At 37.9% G+C, this 23,688-nt stretch overlaps 1 protein-coding gene and 1 long non-coding RNA gene across 5 annotated transcripts in view; both read right to left on the bottom strand.

The window, feature by feature from the left end:
- The window catches only part of GRM7 (glutamate metabotropic receptor 7), a 769,756-nt gene that overhangs the window by 26,521 nt on the left and 719,547 nt on the right, over positions 1-23,688 (bottom strand). For 2 of the 4 annotated variants that reach the window (XM_025050835.1, XM_025050836.1), the window contains exon 9: positions 21,942-22,289. The exons of 1 other annotated variant lie outside the window; for it this stretch is intronic. In XM_025050835.1, the coding sequence (XP_024906603.1) occupies positions 22,219-22,289 (71 nt within the window). In that variant the 3' untranslated portion in view covers positions 21,942-22,218. Of the gene's footprint in view, positions 1-21,941; positions 22,290-23,688 lie in introns of those variants that run through there. One more of the 4 variants, XM_006917568.1, reaches the window with a different exon arrangement.
- Positions 15,487-17,741, bottom strand: LOC112484328. Its single transcript, XR_003048006.1, has 3 exons — positions 17,698-17,741; positions 17,473-17,592; positions 15,487-15,551 (listed from the first exon to the last, which is right to left on the bottom strand). It is a non-coding gene; the product is annotated as an uncharacterized LOC112484328 (long non-coding RNA).

Raw genomic sequence — 23,688 nt, 5'->3', positions numbered from 1 at the left:
GGACATCAGGCATCATGCTATCACAAATGAATGGTTTCCACCTTTCACTATTGCTTTCAAATTTTTCATCCCAGTTGTGCCTGACCAGCTACCAGGCAAATTCCTTTGCTCCTATGAAGGAAAGTTTGGGCTAGCTCTCTAAACTCTCTCAATTTCCTATTCCAGAACTTAAATGTGCTATTATTAGCTGCCTGCTCTCTGTCTTATCCAACAAACTGCACTTCCACGCTGCCACCTCCTAGTCAGCCTTTGAGACTCAAATACCATGTCACCTCTCCCAGGAAACCTTCCCTGACTTTCCCAGGAAGAATGAGGTTCTTTCTCCTCTCTGCTCCAGAGCAGGGGTCCCCAAACCCCCGGCTGCTGACAGGTACCAGTCTGTGGTCTGGTAGGAACCAAGCCACACAGCAGGAGGTGAGTAGTGGGCCGTGAGTGAAGCTTTATTTGTATTTGTGGTCACTCCCCAGCACTAGCATCACTGCCTCAGCTCCACCTCAGATCATTAGGCATTAGATTCTCATAGGAGCACTGGTCCCTGGTGCCAGAAAGGTTGGAGATCTCTTCCTTATAGCACTATGTGCTTTCCGCGAAATTGGTCATTCTACCATTTAAAAATTTTTTTTGCTGTATTTCCTTACTATCTGTACTATTATTTGTTCACTGCTTTCTGTATATTAACTTTAAATTAATTCACCTAAAAAAAAAGGCTTATTCTTGATGCTGATGTACATGAAAATGTGTTTAAAATTAAACAAAAGAACACCAAAACAAAGACTAGATATGTGCTGTTGGGATTGAAGATTTAAAAAAAAAAAAAAAAATCTAAGGTTTGGTGAGGCAAATGAAATGACAGAAAAGAAAATTGCTATGTCCTGTAAAATCTTATAATCATGTGATATTAACCAAGTGCTGATGAGATCCCAAATTTTATATTTCAAACACTCCAAACTTCCATGTTCTGAATTTGGAAGTCAGTAGAAAGCTTGCTTTACAAAGCATGGAAAATAAGAAAAATTGAAACTTTTACAGTGATACGTTCTTATTGTAGTGCTAAAGACATTGTATTCCACAAAGAACAGTCAGGTGGCAGGAGGGCAAAATCAGCAGCATACAGTTAGGAGCCCACAGGCAAAAGCCACTTACAATGGTTCTGTCGTGGCTAGAGCGCCCAGAAGGAACAGAAAATCTAGGGGACTCAGAATTTCTGCCCCAAAGACAGTGAGTGTCAGATTAATTCCTAGGAATGCTTGAGAGGCATCTGGCCTAAGTGATTTTGGAAATTTCTGGTGGCTGTAATGACTCCACCATCTGCTGGGTGTCTTGTAAATAATATTTTCATCTTCTTTTAAAATAGATGGCTTGAATAAAAAAAATAGATGCATATCAGCGACTACGCCAACTTAACATGGTGCTCTTGATTATCACACTGTCATTTATGCATTATGTCAAGTGTCAGTCTCCATGGAAACTGCTGATTTTTTTCTGAATGGCAAAGTATATGCAGTAGTCTTGCTAAACAAGAAACCATCCTGCCTCTCAGTTTCCTCATGCATCCTCTTCGGGTAGATGAAGGGACGACCTTAGAATCTGGCCCATTAACCGATGTAGTAGGCAAGAAATAATTATCTCAAGAAATTAAGAATTTGGAGAAAGATTAAAATGCCAAAATAAAGACCAGCTTCCTTTTTAGGAAATCTCAAAAAAATGCATGTTTCCCCTAAGTTGCCACAGGAAGTAGGATTTTGAGGCCAGCAAGGAAGAACAGATAGAGGAGTTTTATCTGGAGAAGAAGCTTTCTTATCTAAGAAATATAAAACTAGTTGGGCTAGGTGGAATCTAACCTTGGTTCATTTAATCTGATTCTTATAAGAAAAAATAGCAGTCCTATAAGCTTACACTCCCATTTCAATGCAATATTGACAAACTCCATTTCTACTACTGGTCACATCAGTAATCAATATTTTATGTCATTGTCATATTATGTAGTAAAGAATTTAACCTTGTCCAAAAAGACATTTGGCCTTTTGCTCTTGACTCTTGGGATGTAATCTTTGGGTGCATGTGACCAGCCCAGTAGTAAAGATGTGATTTAGGGTGGGGCGTTTGAGTCATGAGGCATCAGTTGATCTGGAGGCTGTGTTCTATTATAAGGGCAATCAGCCAATCAATCAATCATGTAGATTTAATGGAGCCCCAATAAAATCTCTGAACATTGAGCTTCCTTGGTTGGCAGTACTCTGTTTGCATTGTCACACACAAATGCCAAGAAAGTAATGCATCCTGACTCCATATTTGGTCCTTCTCCTACACTCTGTCCTGTGCACTTCTCTTGGCTGATTTTAATCTGTGTACTTTCCTGTAATATACCTTACATGTGACTATAATAGCTTTCAGTGAGTCAAGCAAATTATCAAATCTGAGGATGGTTTTATAAACTCTCTAAACTTGCAGTTGATAACAGAACTAGGAACACTTTTGAAGACTGCTCCTCACACACATATAAACTACTTTTAGCTTTCTAAACAGGGTTGTGTATATTACATATAGAGATAGACATAGAGATAGCTTACTAAAGATCTCAAAATAATTGGGCTTGTGCATTGGAGAAATTTCCTTCTACTCCATACTACAGATAAATAGTCAAGAATAGAATCAATTAAATTTGGGTAATATAGCTCTGTAAATGTGGAAACCAACCTACTTTATTTTTCCTTGTCTGGGGCCACAGAAGTCAATTTGAGTAAGTAAGTAAGCGCTACAGTCCAAATCAGTGGGATTTTAGTGGGATTTATTATGGATGGAGAGGTAGAAGTAAAAGCCAATTCATCACCAAATATCATTGCTTTTACTTCTGAAATATTTCCTTTCATTTCTCTCTACCTCCACTGTCATCTCTATAGTCAAAGCCAACTTCATCATCTCAACTAATGAAATCTCTGCAAACCAAACTTGGATATTTATGTACAGCTATTGCTCATCAAACCTGCTAGAGTGATTTCTTTTAAAAATGTAAATCAGATCATATTTTCTCATCTTTTCTTAAAATTCTTCAGTGGCTCCCCATCGCTTTTAGAACAAAGGCAAACAAATCTATTATTATTATTATTATTGTTATTATTATTATTATTATTATTAATCTGTGTGTGACCTGACACTTATCTCACAGGCTTTATCTTGAGTCACTTGCCCTGGATCACTCCATTTCAGTCACACAAGCCTTTGTTCAGTCTTTCATGTTTGTCGTGCTTCTGTGAAAGTGTCTTTGCACATGTTCTTCTCTTTGCCTAGGTGGCTTTTTCACCACTTTGTGTTTACTTATGCTCACACGTCCTTCAAGCAAGCCTTTAAGAAACTTCTCTTGATCTCCATAGATAAGTTTCATAGTTCCTTGCACTTCTTGTTCACAGAGGTTTATCACAGTTGCAATTTCATATTTATTAGCTATTAATTGATCATCTGTGTTTCTGGTAGAATGACTTCTTTGCATTTGGGTCAATTCATGATTCTGCACTTTTCACAAGAGCCCCAGGTGATTTTGGTGCAGGTAGGCTTCAGACCAGACTTTGTTCAGATGACAACTGTGGGGCAGGACGCTAGCAGCTCTTCCTTTGGGACTGAGTATTAGTTGGAATGAATGACCGTAGAATAAACATAGCTACTCAGCGTCATCGTTTGCATAGAGGAGGTGCTTTCAGATGTTTTACCCCTAGTAGATTTGTCCTGAGCCACTTTTTTTTCAGAAAAGTGCTCCCGATGTCCATGGGCACATGGGTAGAAAGTTGGCCAACATGTTGGTATCTTGTGCTCCAGTAAGGAAGTATTGTGAGATACTGCTCCCTTTAGACTTTGGGGGAACTAGTCAAAGCTTGGGGTAACCATGCCAATCACGTCTGGTCAGTAGGAGAGTTGCCTGGGTGTGTAGAGCTACCTTGAAGGCTTACTGAACAGAGAAGGAACTGGTGATTTGCCTCAGGTTTCCTGCAGGTGAAAGGTAATAATGAGATTCAGCTCCATATGCTATGGAATATGGCCAAGTAGGTGCTTTCCCACCTGTATTTGAGATTCAGCATAATGTGTGCCACTACCCATAGTGAACAAGAGCCCTGTGGAGCTCTAAGAGGACTTTATTCATGATGTGCCCAGAAAGCCAGGCGTTGGGGGATGGCAGGCAAGACAGCTGGGTGGGCGGAACCCTCATACACTGCTGATGGGACTGCAAATTGGTACAGCCACTATGGAAAACAGTATGGAGGTTCCTCAAAAAACTAAGAAGTGATCTACTATATGATCCAGCAATCTCTCTACTGGGTATTTATCCCAAAGACTTGAAAACTCATATCTGAAAAGATATTTGCCCACCGATGTTCATAGCAGCATTATTCACAGTGGCCCAGACATGGAAGCAACTGAAGTGTCCTATGATAGATGATTGGATAAAGAAGCTGTAATATATGTACATATATCTACGTATATATGTATGTATATATACATACACATATGTATATACGTATATATATACACACACTATGTAATATTACTCAGCTATAAGAAGAGATGAAATACTACCATTTGCGACAACATGGATGGACCTTGAGATAATCATGCTATCTGAAATAAGCTAGGAAGAAAAAGTTGAAAATCACATGATATCACTTATATGTGGGATATAAACCTAATAGCAACAAGTGAACAGGACAAACAGACTCATGGACATGTACAATAGACTAGAGGTTACTAGAGAGTAGCGGGGTGTGGGGAGGAGGGAGGTAGAAGGGATAAAGGAGGTCAAATATTTGGTGAGAGAAATAAATCTAACTATGGGAGGTGAACACACAGTGTAAATATATATATATATATGCCTTACTGTTAAAATGTACAGCTGAAACTTATTGGATTTTGTTAAGCAATGTAATCATAAAAAATTAATAAATTGTTTTTTAAAAAAGCATCATTATTTAAAATGCTCACGAGAAAAAAAGCTTGAACTGAAATCAAAATCCATTCACATTATCGTAAGATTCTAATTTTTTTTAAAGGAGAAGCTATTGGATTCTTTAAATATAGATTCATCTATTATACATTTCTGAATTATCATAAAAATGCTTTCAAACTTTTTTATCATCTACTCATACTGAATTTTTTTCATTTATCAAAATTTATGAAAAATTTGAAGAAATTATCTTCAAAAAATTTTGACCAGGAATTGTTTGTGGCCATTTCATACATATAAGCTGATATGAAAATTTTTTCATGGAAGCAAGCCCAAGTTTACATGAAAAATAATTGAAAATATTAGGTTTTGAAATCTGATACAAATTTAATACGGAATCTCTTCCTGAAACTTTAAATTTTTTGGTAATATAAATTTTGTAAGCAAGCTTTATGTAGATTCCCTCAAATCTCTGATTTGCCAAGTGTGTCTTACCAGTATTATCATTTTTCACATTTGCTCTAATGGAGAGGCAAAATGCATAAACAATTAACAGTTTTGATCAATAGGACCCAGCAGGCTGCTGAAGAGGCTAGATATTGGCTGTGTGGAATAAGGGACATTTGTTTTGGAGACAAGAGAAAGTAAAGAGACAGTTTGGTTTTCTAAACAACAGCAGCTTACACATTATCATTTCTGAAAATGAATGCTCTATATGACCTCAAGACAGAGAACTTGGTGTAAATGTTATAAGAAACCACATGACCTTGTCAAATTGTAAAACCTTTTTGTGTAGGGTTCAAATGTAGATTATAACATTCATCTTAGGGGTTACTGCCAAGAATATATGAGTCATCTTTGTAAAATACTTAGTACACAGTCTGTACCTAGTAAGCATCTAAAGATAGAAAAGATTGGGCCATATGGTGATGAATTTCCTATCACTAGAGGTGTTTAAGCATACTATATGTAATCACATTTTGGGGGACTGGCATAGTGACAATGAAATCTCTAATTAAATGCCTTTAAGTTTCCTTCCATTACTGAGATTCCCAGACTGGAGGTAAGAGAGCCAGCTCTAGAATTAACACCAGAGGCCAGGTTGTAGACCATCCAACAGAAAAGTCTCAGCAAGAGATCTTTCAATGGTCCCTCATAAAAATCTCTAGGTAAGAATATTGACAAGGACCCTCATTCTTCTCAGGAAAGAATTTGCAGTAGCATGGATCAGATTCACCTTGTTAAAGCACAAATTGATAGGCCCCATCTCTAGCGTTTCTGATTCAGCAAGTCTGAGGGAGACCCAATTATCTATAGTTTTAATAAGTTCCCAGGTGATACTGATGATACTGGGACAAGAGCTGAGAACCTCAGCATTAGAGTAAGGTCCTCAGCCCTGTCTGTCGTTAGATTCACCTGGGAATATAGTTAAACTACAGCTGCCTGGACCCCCATTCTAATGCAACCAGATAAACTCCTGGTTGGGTGGTGGGGCCCTGGCAGGCATGGGAGCTAAAAGAGCTCCTCCAGGTGATTCCAGTGGGCAGTCAGCCCTTAAAAGCCATAGAGTCATAATATCTGTATTTCAGCAGGTGTTCATCTGGGTCCCTTTTACTAGATTTCAATGTTGGACTAGTATTTGCATTAGTTTTGTTATTATCTTTCTCTTTTGAATTTCTTTTTTATTTTTGAAATGTCATAGTGACATATGAAAAACAAAAGTGTTTTTGTACTGAGACTGTTTCAAAGACGACAAGTTGCACCCCTTCCTCCTCCTAATTATTCAAGAGCCAACTTACTGTTAGCAATTAAATGAAAATCTGCAGTCTGCAATTAAGATCAGTATATATGACTATAAATGGGGCTTGAATATTTTATTATTTCTCTTTTTATTACTTTAGGTGCTATAAACCATTGTACTTGCAAGAAAACCTAAAACACCTTGTAAGTGAAATTACAACTTGCCATATTCTTATGTTTTCTGCTGAGACCAGAAACACCTTTAGATAACAATAGCCAACTGAATTATGCCAAGTTTTCACATTCACTCTGTAATTCAGTCATCCGATGACTCACTGAGGTTAGGTTAAATTAAAATGCTTGCATCTAGTAGGCTCACATTCCTCATAGCTGAGTTTTAAAGTCAGTGTGCCTGGCAAAAATTGGGCCTGGTCAAAATTTTTCCTTCATAGTCCCTTTAATCCATGTAATCCAGAGAGTGGTCCAAACACCAGCATCATGGTCATCACCCTGGAGCTTGTTAGAAATGCAGAGTCTAAGCAACCGAGTGAACCCACACCTGCATTTTAACAAGACACTTGGGTGATGATATGGACGTTAAAATTTGAGAAGCACTGCCTTAAATTATTTATTAATCACCAAAGCCTGCGACTGCAGAAGTTGAGTCCAGAATTACTTGGATTCTCTTTGCATTTTTGCTGAGGCTTCACTAGGAGGGGAGGCCTGCCTCCATCCAGATTGATTGAACAGGAAAAGCAAAAAGAGCAATTTTTCTTCCTGCTCTCATCCCACCTTTTTCTTCTATAGCATTCTTGTGGTGGATTTAATGTTAGTTAAAAATACATGCATTGCAACCCCCATTATATTTTATACATCTGCTCAGAAAGTAGACTGATGTCTACCATGGGCCAGGGACTGTGCTAGATGGTGAAGATAAAAAGGAAAGGAGGAAAAAACAGCCCCCATCATTATAAACCTTAGCATCTGAATATGTCTAATTGGAGATGATAATTGACAGGCCTGCATCACATGAATACTGTGTTCTGTTTAGTGTAGTGTTTGGTTTCCCAAATTCTAGTGAAGAACATCTCCTATTAGGAATCCCTTTTCACTGGCCACCCACTGTTCAGGCTGAAAGGGCATCTTCTGAGTAAATTTCCTACCATCAGTGTAATTACACTACTCCTCCAACTCTTAGTGAAGCCAGAGGGGGATGGCGTACAGTAAAGGCAACCACATGTGTCTTCTGTATGAGCTCCCAGATCCAGCCTCCGATGGCTAAGGAGAATCAATGGTGTTGAGAATGAATGCATCTTCTGGGAAAGGCTGGGCAGCATGCCAAGAAAGGTCTCTCTGTTACTCTGCCAAAGTGTTGAGCTCCAGCATAGTCCCAAGCACATCTGCCAACCCTATTCTAATAGCAGCAGTCCCCAAGTAGCCTAAACAATGTCATGCTCCTGTGTTCCCTGGAGAAAAGGAGGCTTTTGTCGCTGCCCTCTTGGGATTTTATCAATTGCACTTTCTGGCTGCTTGCTTTCTGTTCTGTTAATATCTGTCCTGAAGAAGAAGAAAGCTTTTTTACTTCTAAAGGAAAGGAAGGAGTCACCTATGAAATGAAGGCTGATCACCTAATCCTGTGATCTGAATTTCTTCCTGACATCTTAAAACTACTTACATGCTTGCCAGCTGTTTACTGTCCTTAAAATGCCACAAGACATACATAACTCAGTGTCCTTTTCCCGCCAACAGTGCTTAGCAGATGTTTGGGGTTGGATGTCTTTGCATGCCTTTCATCAGTGCAGAAACTGCACTTCTTGGTGGCTGTTCTCCCCATACAACGGCTGCTGTATAATGATTTATCATGTTTAATCAGAAATTACAACTTGCCTCCAAATAAAAGGAACAAAGCACATATTACAGGATATTTATGACTAAATCTATTCACTATTTATGAAGAATCTAAAAGCTTAGCAATCTTCTTCAAAGACAAGCTATAAAGCTTGAAACAACCGTAGCCTTTTAAAATTTCAAGTTGTTAGTCAAATGCCTGAGCTAGACTTAAGCATTCTATTTGAGTATCACTTTTTTTTTTAAACAAAGCTGTTGAAGACAATGTTTTCTGTTACATATTTTTCCCACTACAATGCAAGTTGAGGGCCCAACGTTATTCCCAGGAGAATTGCTGATGCAGAGACTCAGATCATACAATTCCAGCTTCTCAGTCCTCCCAGCTGTCACTGAGATCACAATGAGATCAGTTGTGAAAGTCAGATTTCTGCCTTGAATTGAGGGAGGGTCACAAAGTGGCCAGGAGGTGCTCTCGCTAACGGCAAATTATTATTATTATTTTTATCTGAACATGAGTCTCCAAGAGGTTCCAAGGTAGATCTGACCACCCAAGTCCTGAATGATTCTCCTAAGCACTGGATGGAAAGGGACACCAATTAATGAATGCCAGCCACACATCAAACCATATCCTGGGAACTTAGCTAGTATCATGTGACCCAATCTCAAAGGAACCTAGTTAATGAGGATATTCAAGTCTTCATGTTGCCAGATGTGGAAGCTGAAATGGAAAGATGTTAGTGTCGGAGTTATGCCAGGTCTGATTTGAAAGCCCTGACTCTGACCCTAGGGTGGCTTTCTGTCAGAGACGCATGGTTTGCTTCCTCTGGGACCATTCTTTTTAAGAGAAAGTCATCTTCAAAACTATGATATTGATTAGAAACTTGGAACTGCAATCCATTAAAAATGGTCAAGGCAGTCCTTGTAAAGAGGATGAAGAAAATAATGCTTTATAATCCTTCCCAATGATACAATAAAGAACTCAGTAGAAGCCAAAACAGGTAATAGAAAAGAAGATCGTTTATGTTTGAAGAATGAATGGAATTGTACAATTAGGTGGGTGTTTATTTACCACCTGAAGTATGGTTCTGAATTAGACCATTTTAAAACCATCTTTTATTTTATGAAAGTAACGTATTACTGTAGAATATTTAGAAGGTGTGTAGATCTTTTTTCTCTTGGCTTGAAATTTTGCCCATCATAGAGACTTGAGGGAAGAATATTCCCATTTTTTTTTCCCATGGTTGCCCAGTGAACATTTCCACATAAACGGCCTCTGTAAAGTTGACATACTATGTTCACACTTAAATGATGACATGAAGTCCGACGTTGGAGCTTCTTAAGAAAAGTGAGTGTTCAGTGTTCTCCTCCAGATTCAGAAGCCTTCTTGCTTAAAATAAAATTCGGAGTTTTGAGCTTTCAGGTCAAGAGTTGGCCACATTCCAGGGACCACCGGGTGAAATGGTTGTCTGAACTTTCGCACTATTTTACAGAAAACTCTTTGCTATCTTTAGCTTCAGGACTTTTGAACATGCAATGTATAAAGTCTGAGAATACATCCTGTTTCTAGCTCAGAACTCAGAAATCTGTGTTGTCCCTCACAGTGCCTCCTGCCTTAATGCTTCTTCAAGTTATTATTTCCGCTACTCCTCATTTGCTAAACCTCACGTGGAATCTTTCTCTCTACAGGTTACATTCCCACAGCCTTCAGAATAGAGTTTCAGGATATTCACAGTTGAGTTCTAATATATTTTCTGCCTTTCTCCAGGCTCACACGCCATATGATTGTCCAGTGGTTTTCAACTGGGGCATTTGTGACCTCAGAGAACATTTGGCAATGCCTGGGGACATTTGTACACAGACATTTTTGATGTGTACAACTGCAGAATGGAGATGCTATTGGAATCTTGTGGTTAGAGGCCAGGGATGCTGCTAAACATTCTGTAATGCACAGGAACAAACAATTGTCTGGCCCCAACTATCGTTAGTACGATGGCTGAGAAGCCTCGTGGTGTAGCTATACTGGAAAATGGATCTTCCTCAAACATACCATGTACTTATCACTGAAAGGCACTGCAGTGGTCAGAAGCACAACCTCTGGGCCCAGAAGGCTGAACTGGTATCCAAGATCCTCTATGTATTAGCCGTGCGACTTTGGTAAAGTTACTTAAAATCTGTGCCTCACTTCCCTCATCTGTAAATTGGGCCTACTGATGCATATCTGATAAGGCTATTATGATTAAATGAGCTAATACATGTTAAGTACCTGGAATATTGGTAGGTGTGCTGCAATTACTCAATATCCAATACCTAACACTGCTGCTAATGTTGCCACCGTTTTGTGCACTTCGACTTAGGATGGCCCCTCTATCTGGAACACCCTCCCTCATGTGGCCTCATTTTTTCAGCTTCCTTGTCATCCCTTGAGAGCAAATGGCTGTTCTCAGCCCTCTACATATGCTTCCATGCATCCGTGTATTGTGTCTGACAGGAGTTAGCTGTTTGGTCTTCTACTTCGGATTGTAACCTCTTGAGGGAGCTGCAGCTTATTCTGTCTCAGCTTTTGCTGCCCAGTCCCTAGCAAGTGCTCCATAAATCACATTGCTGGGGTTGGGGTTAGGTTCCATTGACAAGAAGATGAGTAGACAAAAGAAGTAGTAAAAGTCTCTTTTCATACTTGATTTACCCTCTTAAGTAAGCCTGACAAGACTATTTGCTTAAAAAGAAAAAGCCTAGATTTAAATTGGGCTTATGCAGTGTCTTTATAACCCAGGCAGAAATGGCATTGAAAGGCAAAAACTAAACAAAGCTCAATACAGAGTCCTGTTCCCACCTATCACACAAAGCACACACTCTCCAGCCAAAACCGCCTCCTGGCCTTAGGGAGATATATAGCATACGTTGTTACCTGATATTAATAATTTACTCCTTTATCTATAGCTATTTATTTTTCTTTTCCATTCTTCCTTCAACTATTTACCTTCCCATAGGTAAGCAGTGGCTACTCATTGCTGGTGATCATGTATAGGTAGGAAAAAAAATGTGTTTTCCATACTGTACTATATATCTAGATCTTCTATAGTGAGAGTTGTTTTTCTCTCCTTGGCTTAAAAATGAACTTGTCAGTCTAAAGATATTGAAGCTCTTTAATGAAGAGATGCTGGGATATAATGCAGTCAGAACGGGCACTAACACCTTGGACAATTTTCTTAACCCCCTGGACCGTAGTTTGTGTATCTGTAGAGGAGAAGGTTGCCGCCTACCTCAGTGTGATGCCCTGAAGTTAAACTGAGATGCTGCATGTTCAGGCACATGATAAAACTATAACATGTTATATAATGGCAAGCTGTTGTAACAGTTCATTGATGATCATGTAAATTTTAAAAAATATGTACTTTTCATCTTTTTATGCACTTCTGGAACATAGATGCGTTAATACTGTTTTATTAGCAATATTTAGCGATCAGCATAATCAACTGGCTTTTTTTCCCTTAAACAAATGTATAGCTTGAATGAAAGTTCAAAAACAGAGACCGTTTTTACTTCCCTCTCCCTTATGTAGCCATTTTATGGCTCAATATCTGGAATGAGCATTGGAGATGCTGGGAAGGGTTTCTCTTCAGCTATATATAGTATACTCAGCCAGTGTGGCAGCGCTGGTCTGGGGTTAAGTATGTTACAGTGGCTCTTGTGAGCTTTCCACGCTAGTTTTATAGTAAAAGTTCTCCCAAAATATAAATTGATAACAGCGACTCCTCTAGAAAATGCATACTGTTACTGTTCGCGATTCACATAAAACTGCTTGTTGAAAATGACAGACGTCTTTTCCTTTTTGCCTATATTTTTCCTCATTCTCAAACATTTATGAAGCACTGGCCAAGCGATAATGCTAGGGACTAATCAAGCACAGGACAAATAAGACATGTCAATTTGAGGAAAAGAACCAAGCATTTTCCAGCTGACATCAGAAGTCCAAAATTGGCCAATCACAAGTGAAAAAGTGCCTGGATGTGCTGTTTGAGATTCTGTGAAAGCATGTGTTCACATCTCTGAATATTGAACTTGGCTCTTCTGCTGGAGAACATTGGTATAGCTAGTGAATATGTACTTTTGCTTACTTTTGGATGACGATTATGCAAACCATCCTCTGTTAGTTACAGGGTTCCACTACAAGACACATGATGACTACAAAGGTGACACCTTGCTTGCTTTTCACGAATTATGTGCAACTTCAGAATCAATAAAAACAGAGCATTATAAATAATGTATGAAAAAAATGGGAGCAATCATCCCAACTGCAAGAAAACCATTTCTGGAAAACAATTTTTTTTGTTACTTCACAGTATTTATTGTCTACTCCACAATGTAACCCCATTTTTAGATGCTACAATAGAAATGCTCCAAGGAAATGGGCCCCCATGCTCTCAGAGAGAGACTGTAGACTGTTTTTACAACCAATGGAGAGTGCTAAGAACAAAATATAACTCCTCTGTTAAAGAAGTTCTTATTCTCCTTTACTTTTTCTAGGATATGGCTCAGTGCTATCTAGTAGAACTTTCTGTGATGATGACAATGCTCTGTACCTTTGCTGTCCCACACAGTAGTCACTAGTTGTGTGTTCCCATGGAAACACTGGAAATGTGGCTAGTGTAACGAAGGAACACAAGTTTTTTTTTATTTAATTCCAATTAGCTTAAATTTAAATAGCCATGTGTGACTAATGCCTACCTTATAAACTGAGCAGCTATAACTCAGGTGGTAATATTCATAATAAGAGTAACAGCTAATTATAGAGCATTATATTATATGCCAAGTACTATATTAAGCATATTATATGCACTCATTTAATCCTAATAACATCCCTAGGAGGTAGTTACTAATATTGTACCCACTTTGCAGATGAGACAGCTAATGCACAGAGAATATGCATGGCGACCACATGACAATCTAGAGCAGGGCAAAGTTGGAGTTAACATTCAGGAGTGAGTTTTCTAGCACCCTCTGTCTTAGCTGTGCACCAGCCTGCCTCTCCATAAAATGATGGAGAATTTATTAACAGCAATCTAATTGAAGCAATGGTTATCCTGACCATTCTTGCTACCTTATTGGGCAGAAAAGCATGAAAGCCATCAAAGCATGAAAAACAATGTAAAAATAACAATCTCTTTGAGGACTTCAGGGCTAAATAAATTCAGAGTTGCTCTGCTGAGTAGCTTGGAATAATTGCATACGGATGTATCAACGCACTTTGCCTACAAAATTCTATGACCTGTGGCCCACTGAGTGCAGAAAAAAAATATTAACTCAGCTTTTTATCTGGTAGTGTTATGGAGATTCAGCCTCAAACAAAGATGGTGCTATGTTTTCTGCTCCAGTAATAGAGCTCAGCAATTAGCTTCATCTTTATTTAGTCTGCAACACCAGTCTGGAAGATCTCTTGAGAGGAGACCTCAAAATAGCTTCTCGCAGTACTAGCAGACAGATAGAGATGACTTCCTGGGAATGTGGTGGATGCCACTGGTGAGATAAACGAGTATTTTTTTAATCAGTCTTTTTAATATCCTAGAAATCCTCTGCTGTGTGATGGCCATCATATCAACACCACATTGCGTGTGTTGATTATCAAGCAGAATTATTATTATTTTTTTTAAAGTTCCCAAACCTGGGTGTGCATCAGAATCCCTGGGGAAAGACTGTTAAACACAGGTGACATTTTGATGAGCACCAAGATAGGGAACAAAGGATTTAAATTAGATGGAAGTATAAACTCAAATGCATTTCAAAAGATTTCTTCTTGGCAAATTTTCTACCGTAAGTAGGATAGTAAAATTAGTCCTTTGTATTTCCTTAAATATCCGGATACGAACAGGTAGTAATAATTTAATGTAAACTTCACCACAATGGTGACAATGTTGAATGTATTTATGCCTTGAGTCAAGGAATGTGTGCTATTATGAAATTAAATGAAAGCCAAGATATTTAAATGTGGCATCCCAAGTGGCTCCGTTGATAGTGCAGTAAAATTTGGGGCTCTAAGGCACCCTTGTTCCAAAAATGATCAATACTAAATAGTTTGAAGACAAGACAGAAGATACATTGATATTTTAATCTGAAAATCCTGCAAGTTATTCCAGACAAAAATCAGAGGCAGATGGATTACTTGACACACTCAAACTTTATTGGGTATGGTACGGAGAGAGAATGGGTACAAGAGATCACATGGAAGAGGATCAGATTGGAATCTCCAAATTCTTTCCTAGAGGGAACACAAGCAGAAAATTCCGGTCAATTTTAGGTGACACAATAACAACACCGATGGCTAACATTTGAATACAGCCGAGCCAAACTCTAAGTGTTTTGTTTTTATTTAGTCCTCACAACCACCATTTTTGCAGATGAAAAACCTGAGGCACAGAGAGATGATCTTTTCTAAGGAGTCAGCTTTTTGCCTGCTTGACATAAATGTTAGAGTCTTACACGCTCATCCTTTTTTTTATTTTTTTTTGTTGTTGTTGTTGTTGTTTTAATTTGGATGTCCAGTAGGGTTGTTGTTGTTGTTGTTGTTGTTGTTATTGTTTTAATTTGGGTGTCCAGTAGAAGCCCCCACTTGTGTAACTGTCCCTGCTATTTGACCCAGAATAGATTAAGATTCCAGTACTCTGGAAAAGGCTGGCTTTCTCTGGGTTGCATCACAGTAGATCACAATATGAATCTCTCCCTCATTTGGTGGCACTGGTGTTATTTTTAAATAAAGCCCCGAGAAAAAGTTCTAATGGGCCAAGGTCTCAAGACTTCTCTGGTGTAATTTCTCCTTATTTTGGATATTGAGAGGACATTGCTGGTATGTGATGAGGACCACCCTGGACTAAACCCACCCTGAGAATTGGACAAAGTCTCTTCTATTCATTAAATTAATCAGCAGGCAGGGTAAGAAAGCCTCCCCAGGATACTCAAAAGGATGCTAAATGATACTTGCCTTGGACAATCGCCTGACTGTACACCAGTGTGGATGGTCAGTTGCGGTTACACTTTTTACCTGAATAGAAACAACAGCTCAAGTCTCAGTCTGGACTTTGGCAAACCACGGGAAATTAAAATGCAAATGAAATTTGCAAACAAGACAAAAATGAGGGAACGAGGAATTAAGTTCCTAGAACAAAAATGCTAACTCTAGGTGGATAGCTTAATCAAATATTCAGCTAACACAGATGATAATGACCCAGGTGGCCATTATTTTTTTAATAGAACTTTGCTGTGACAAAAGCAGGGAGAGAAGAAACCGGTGATGAAGCTGTGGTGAGAATTAGCTTTTCAATTTTGTGTGAGAGGAAAGTGCCATTTTTTAACGCTAATAAAATTTCTGAGTTTAATTTCCTTTGCTTAGGTTCCCATTCCAAACTCAATCACCTTATGCAGAGGTGGAGTCCATTTTTAGCCATCAGTATATGATGACTTGGAACCTTAACTCTAAACAGGCTACACTCAGCCCCGGATAACCAGCAGGCCTCAATTATGTTATACAATGGATTTCAATGAATTCTCAAAATTTAAACATTTCCATCTCTAGAGGGCCATTGTTCTTTGAGGCAGGAAATATACTCTTTAATTTTTCAGACCACCAAAAGAATCCAAGAGTAGGTGAAATAACATCCAGTAGTCTTATCATTTGCAGTACATTAAAGAAAAAAAGCGGGGGGCGGGGGAGAGGGGCACATCTCATTCAAAAATGGCCCTGAAATCAGATTATGATTTTCACCTTGAAGCTCTGAAGGGCCTAGCTCAAGTTCAGGAATCAACTGATGAGAACAATAAGTGCTGATTAGATAGATTATGTAGACTGAAATGCTTTCTCCTATTTCATTCAATTTCAGAAAAGTTTATTAGGACTCTGGACAGAGGACCTGGGTTCAGGCATCTGCTGTGCCACTCTTTGGTGTGTGTCTGGCAAGCTGCTTCACTGCTCTGAGCCTATTTTCTCATAGGTGAAGTAGGAACAATAAGCTTTGCCTCAATGGATGGTTGACCACTTTTCTGAGTCTGTAGCAATAGGGATAATATGGTAAAATTTTCATCATAATCGATATTATTATTATTATTATTGTTATTATTAAGTTACTGTAAAGCACCATGCTAGGCCCTTTGAAGACTGAGATGAATGAGCCTGGTCCTCCATGGCAGTTCTCTAATTGATTAAGATTGATAAACATCAAACTACCAAACTTCAAAGTATCAACAAAGATCTCTGAGAGGTTTGGTTAACTGGCCTCGAAAGGAAATCAAATATGTTTTCACAAGCAAAGATTGAGGGACTCTCTTCTACTCAGTCATTATTCTATCACTCAAGACATATCCCCAAACTGTTATTTGTACTTAAAATTCTCTCCAGCTTGCCAGCCAGCCTGAAGTTACCTGTCAAAGTTAATCACATGGAGTGGTTCATATATCAGGTGGTATGAGCCTAGCTGTCCCACGGCAGCCTGGCCGAGTGACTGATAGCTTTCTCTGTCAATTTTACCAAGACAAAAAACTATTAATGACCCATCACAAGACCATAGTGAATCATCTCAAAAACAGAGTTTGTTGTACTTAGAGAAAAGGTTGTCTGACTTCGTAGGCAATCTAAATGTCATCCCCTCCAACTCCGATGGCTTATAGTAGACAAAAAGGACAAAGAAATTAAAACAGATGATCAGTGACTAACAATGACAGGAGGGCTTTCATTGACATGTTCTCATGCTGTCTCCGTGGTATCCCATCAAGGAAGCTTGCTCCCATCTTAACAAAGAAGAAACTGAAGATAAGAGATAATATAGCTTAGGGGTTCATGAGGTGATGAAGCTTATCTACCTCAAGTATTAGAGCCAGGGTTAGGATCCTATTTTAGTTTTCCTTATTATTGGCCAGAGAAAAGAAACAGCACACACGAGGTCATAACCGATACTTGGACCAATACTTACAGCAAGTGGGATTGTTGATTTCTGTCATATTCTTCTAAGTGTTTGGGTCAGCTCAGCAAGAACAGACTTTGGAGACATTTTCTCAATCCTCTATGCAAGCTGGGGTCCTCAGAGGTTACTCTGAAAGAGAGCAGAAGTATAAAGGGAATTCAAAACTAATTTTAACTTGAAAAGAAAAAAATAATGAGAATATTCATGTGGATCATAAAGAGAAATAATGATTACCTTTGATTCCTAGAGAAAGTTAATTTAAAATGCATCCAAGATCCATTGTACAGCCAAAAAAAAAAAAAAAAAAAAAAATCCGCAAAGCTGAGACATGTCTTTAGTAGGCAGAAACAAGAGTCACCATCACTTGAGTCCTGAGAAGATGCTCATTCACAGTAATTGGGAAGAAGAAAGATTGGAGAGATTAACTGACCTTGGTTTAGGACACATACTGTTTCTTTACAAATGCAATTGATGCTTGGGGGCCCAAAAGACAAAATCTGTCCTTAATGCCAGTCTCTACGAAAATGCACATAGTAATCAGAAAACCACCTGTTTATGTTTTGCCAAATTAGAAGCCATCACCATTTAAAACAAGTACTGATGATCCATTTCTAATAGTAACTTTAAATTCATGTGCCCTTTGAAAGAAAAATGGCATAGGTATTCTTCGTCCGTAAAAGGAAAGAAACAGGCATACAACTTTGTTCGTTTTATATATGTGCTTAGCTTGTCAAAAGAGACATTAATTACACACATGCAGATGTTGCATTGACTGTCAGTTTTAAGAGCCGTGCATAAAAACTACAACATAGTTATAAAACCTGTGACATCAGCGTCAAAAATTGCCTTCTCTGGGCAGTCTTTGTGACCTTAAGAGGTTCGATCTGGAAGAATATAATTTCATTTGCTGAGGCTATAGACTTAGTATTTTCTTCTTATTAACAAATATTAACTTATTAGATATTTACTGTGTATGTACTACGTTTTAGGTAAGGCTAGGAGCTGTTGGTATGTGAAGTACTCCATTCCATGTACATTTCCTGAGAACCTAGTATTTACCAGGCCCTGTGCTAAAGGCCCAGGGATAAAGGTGACAGTCTCTTTACTCCCAGGATGCTTTCTGTGTGTCATCCCTGAAACTATCTGCCTTAAAACCCAATATTTCAGCCTCACAGAACTGCTTTCCAGGCTTAGGGTACATCATATTTTTTTGTACTCCAAGTTCTTTGTGCAAACTTATTTCCTGCAATGAGTGTCTTCTCTTCATGGCTGCCTGGAGTCCTTCATCTTTTACGACCAGCTCAAACAACAACACCTAGGTGATGCCGTCCACACATAGCTCACTAGCACTTGGTATAAACCTCTCCGAAGAGTCCCTGCCACTCTGAATTATAATTGCTTACCTTCAAGTCTTCCATCAGATCTGGGCTCCCTAAGGGTCTTCCGTCCCCAGTTTCTAGTCAGTTCATGGCTGACACAAAGGAGCAGTGCTCAACAAATGTTTATTTGATTGACCCAACTTAAGAATATTCTTAGAGTTAATAAATCCTGGCCAGATGGTGTGGTGACATGCTTAAAGGTAAAATGTGACATAATTTTATGGTATTGTGTGTATGTTTTCTTTTTTTATGCTAGAACTAGTAGAAATCCCAGCCATGTGAACTTTCATCCCATTCTTTAAATTGTACTGAAATGATGGAACAGAGATGGCGAGTATTAATTGTTTTTTGAGGATGCTGAGATATTAAACCCTGATGAGAGGAATGATGGTATTCCAGAGCTCTTAGGTAGAAAGAAATATGCCAAAAAGATTTATGGCTGCATTTATTTCTAAGGCGATTTCATATCAAAGGTCAGGTAACATATATTCTTTGCTATGCTATACTTATAGAGTGTTTCAAAATGGATTTTAAATTGAAGAAGTCTCCAGTTAACATAGAAATATCACACTGAATGTTAAAGTGGAGTGAGGGTCTCAACATGATACAAAGTTAGATCGTACACTTCCAAAACCTTAAAAATGTGAAATAATCCCATTATAGTAATTATAGAAAACAAGAGATTATTAAATTTTTAATAATTAATGAAATGGCAATAATATAACCACTGTACTTACTTGGAAGAATATATCTTGTAAAAAAGGCTTAGAGTTGTTAAATGTTCATATTTGCTGAACTAAACTCTTAAAGTTTTAAAGGGTTTTTTTTTTTTTTTTTTTTAAATTAGAACACCATTCCCTGGCATGGACATTTACCTCCTAATGAAATAATCTATTTTGTGACCTGGTGATAATGCCAGATTAATTGTTTTTTTTTTTTTTTTTTTTTGAGTAGTTGCATTTTAAAGTAAATATCATTACATTGATAACAATCTGCAGAGTTTTCAAATTTATAAACATTCAGACAAAAGATGCAAGCAGTGTTAATTTGGCCAATGTCTGGCCCATAGTGTTTGTCAAAGGAGAGTGCTTTTAAACAGAGACAGTCTATGAAATGTGTTTTCAAACCCAGTTAGGTAGGTTCTTTCCTGACTGAATTTGAACCTGCTTCTTTCAAACCCAGGCAAGCAGATGTTTGATTTGCTCTATACAGTGTGTCTTCATTGGGGCATGGTGGCTGAAACTGAAGTTCACTCTTGAAACTATAGATTTTTCTTTACTGTTTTGTCTCCCTGAAAACAACCACACAGAAATGAATTTGAACACACAACATTAAGTTTCTTTCACTGTTCTCCCAAGCTTTCCAGTCTTATTGTAACCTGAACAAGGTGATACACTCCCTTCTTTGAATAAATTTAATTTAGACTAACTTTTATTTCCCAGCATTTTTAAGTAGCTATATAAGATGTTTATCATTAATTTAGAAAGCCACCCTTACTTAAATTGGCAGAAAAGGAGAGCACCTAATCAAAAGTTTTGAAATAAGACAATTTTAGCAAAAATTTAAGTTTATTTCTAAATAGTATATCCTAAAAGTATTTTTAACTGAAAGATTGATTTAAAACATTTTTATCTTGCACCCTTTAAACCAAAAGACATCAACTTAGAATAGTGCTAAAGAGAATTTTTAATGGATTGAGATTAAATCTATCATTTTTACCCAGGGAAAATTCCTTCTCATTTATTCTGAGGCAGTCTCCTGTAAAAGAACTATTAAAGTGATGAGCTGCAATGTTTTGACAAGCACTTGTACTGCAAAAACTTGAAATCTCACTGGAATACAGTTATATATTCACTGGGGGAAGAGAATGCCCTATTTAAAAACTAGGACAGATCATGTTGATATGGAGAAAGGAAATAACTATGTGAACAATACATCCAAAATTAAAGAATGATTTGCTGGCATCCATCTAAAATCAACAGAAAATGTAATTACTCTTTGAAAGTACTCTTGTCTTGTCTTATTGTGTTAAACGGATTTTTTTTTTTAAAAGCAAGGTATTATTTGTACTTAGAATACCATCACAAAAACAAAGATGGAAAGAAACATAGCAATGATCTGATAAAAATTCCATATTAGCAACATAGAAAAGAGAGACTAGCCCACATTATGAAGCAATATTCACCCCCCTCCCATGATATGACATTTCTGCTCTCTCTCATAATCTCTCTAGAGATAGGTCTCTCTATTTAATAAGCACAATAGGAGGTTTAGAGGAAATCAAAGATAACCTTTTATTCAAAGCCACCACATGATTTAGTGACCTTACTCCATGTTTTCTACTGTTTATTTTCCCACGGTTTAGATTGTCTCAACTCTAGCTGGACAAGGATGCTTGCCAAAGCAAGTGTTGTTTTCCACTCTATTATAATGTTGCTTAAGCTGAAACAGGGAGGTAATAATACTAACACTAATATTCTTTCATAGAATATATCCTTCAGTGACAGCCCAATGTAATATGTAAGCATCAATGGTTAATCAATTATGTTCTTACAGCAGCTCATTCCACATCCAGTTCACACATCAGACCGTTCGCCATTTCTTTCAAGCTATTAGTTTGAATACCCTTGGTATTTACTGGTTATTCCTGGGTTTGATTAATATCAAAACTCATTTGTAGATTCTTGTGGTCTTTCACTGAACCTTTCTCTTCCCTGTGAAATGACTAAATTGGTTCATCGTTTCTCTCAGGCATAACTATGAGCCACAAATCATCTTCAACACAATATCAAGTCCAGCTAGCAAGTCCTTTTCTATTTCTTTGCTGCAAAGAAGGAACCAAGACCATTTTGAGTTTAAGATGGTTGGGCCAGTCATTGTTTTTTGAATGAATACATTTCTAGGAATGTATACATTTCTTTGAATGTATATAATAAAAAAACGGAATAAACATTTTCTTAGGCTTGTAAAATACTCCCCTTCTCTCTTTAAGTGTTCCACATTGCCTTCTAAAACCAAAGTGTGAAAACATACATTTAAAAATAATTTCTCACCATTGGTAGTTTTAAAGTAGAACATGTATCAGAATGACCAGCACCAATTCTGCCACTATTGGCTACTTCTTTCAGGAAAGACAAATGCACACATGCCTATATATATGTTCTCCAGAAAATACACCAGGCACGTGATTTACAGTAGCTCCCTGAACTATACTTAGCTAACAAATCATCTTTAAAAACACGTTTCTTCATATAAATAGGTTTATAGTTAATCATGCACAATTTTCATGGAAACATTTCTGATACCCAGTAGAGACAAGAACACACAAATAAATAAAAATTAGATCGTGTCTTACCTTTTAGAAAGCAGGCAAAAGCTATACTGTTGGTGGGATAGTGTACCAAGTAACAGACTTTTGTACACTCTTTATTACTGGTGGTATACAGTCTACAGGAAAAGTAAATATATAGGTATGTATAAAATAAATGTTCACACAATATTGCTTTTTTTACTCTTTTTCCTTTTGGAGAAGAGGCTGCAATAGAGACCATAGATATTATGTCCATTCTTTTAGTGGGCTCAATAGCCTTTGATAGACCAGTTCACCACAATTCAGGTACCTCTGAACATGGGAGTACTGGTGCCTCTTGGTTGAAGGCAGTTCGGTTTTACTTGCTGGAGCTAGAGCAGTTGCGGGAACCACCCCCAAATAATCTATCTGTTTGGTCAGAGCACTCTATTCTTCCTGTTGTCATACTTTTTATTCTCATCCTACTCCAGCCATGCTGACCAGCCTGGGCAATTAGTTCAGAAGGATAAAACAAATAACAGAAGCTTGAGAATGCTAGGGATTCAACAAATGAAGAAGCAGCACAAAAACAAAATGAAAACCATAACAAATTAACATAGCACAGGTGTGTGTTCCAGAATTTTCTAGACATTCTTACTTTGGTGCACGCATCCATTTTCCAGCAGTTTGTGTTGTGTGCCTGTGTGGTTTAAATCAAATATATCCTTATATTGACAGTTCAACTATTTTGTGTAGTAATTGCCTTCTTTGAGAACACAAGTTATTTATATATTTTCCTTACCTTGGATACAAAAATAATAATAAAGAAAAACGCATCAGAATACAAACATTTTAAATATCTTAATTTGCACCTAAATTAGAATATATAAAATATTATTCTTCAAAAAGGTGCTTCACCATACCATATGCTCATCGGTTTAAACTAGACTTTTACATGGTGTATGTTCAGCCTCTTTCTTAGGGTCAGTTAAGCACCCCCACATCTAAAGGGAGTGTGTCCCAAGCTGTCCACTGCCTGACATCTCTAGTTGCTACTGACCTTCTAGAGTAGCTAAGTCTAACCAGCCCAGGAACTTCAGGAGTTTCTCTGCATGGCCTGGGATTATTAACTTACACAGTGGATGGCAGTTTGGGACAAAGATACCTTAGTGCTGCTCGTCACTATGCACTGATATCCTTTACAAGGAGAGTGTCTGACTAGAGGATAATTTACAGAGTATCTTCCAGTTGTGACCTGTCCAGGATGGCAGCAGGTCTTACCTACTCATCTTAATTAATTCAGGCTGGCTCAGTTAATATTATCTATCCAAGTAGAAAAGAGTCCTGGTTGCCATCCCTAGGCCAAGTCCCAAGCACAACTAAATCTTCCTGTTTATCTACTCACAGTTTGCCACAAACATACTTCTGCCAAGTCAATATTAGAAATGTGCCAGACAATGTGCCAAATTCAGGGTGCAGATGCGAGAACCAGAGCTTGAGGTGCCCTTTTTCCTAGAAAGGAATGTTCAGAAGGCATCATCCTGGCCACACCTAAAG

Source organism: Pteropus alecto, unplaced genomic scaffold (genome assembly GCF_000325575.1).
Source record: "Pteropus alecto unplaced genomic scaffold, ASM32557v1 scaffold75, whole genome shotgun sequence".
In the NCBI taxonomy this organism is placed as follows: Eukaryota; Metazoa; Chordata; class Mammalia; order Chiroptera; family Pteropodidae; genus Pteropus; species Pteropus alecto.
This window is presented reverse-complemented; position numbering and strand designations above follow the sequence as displayed.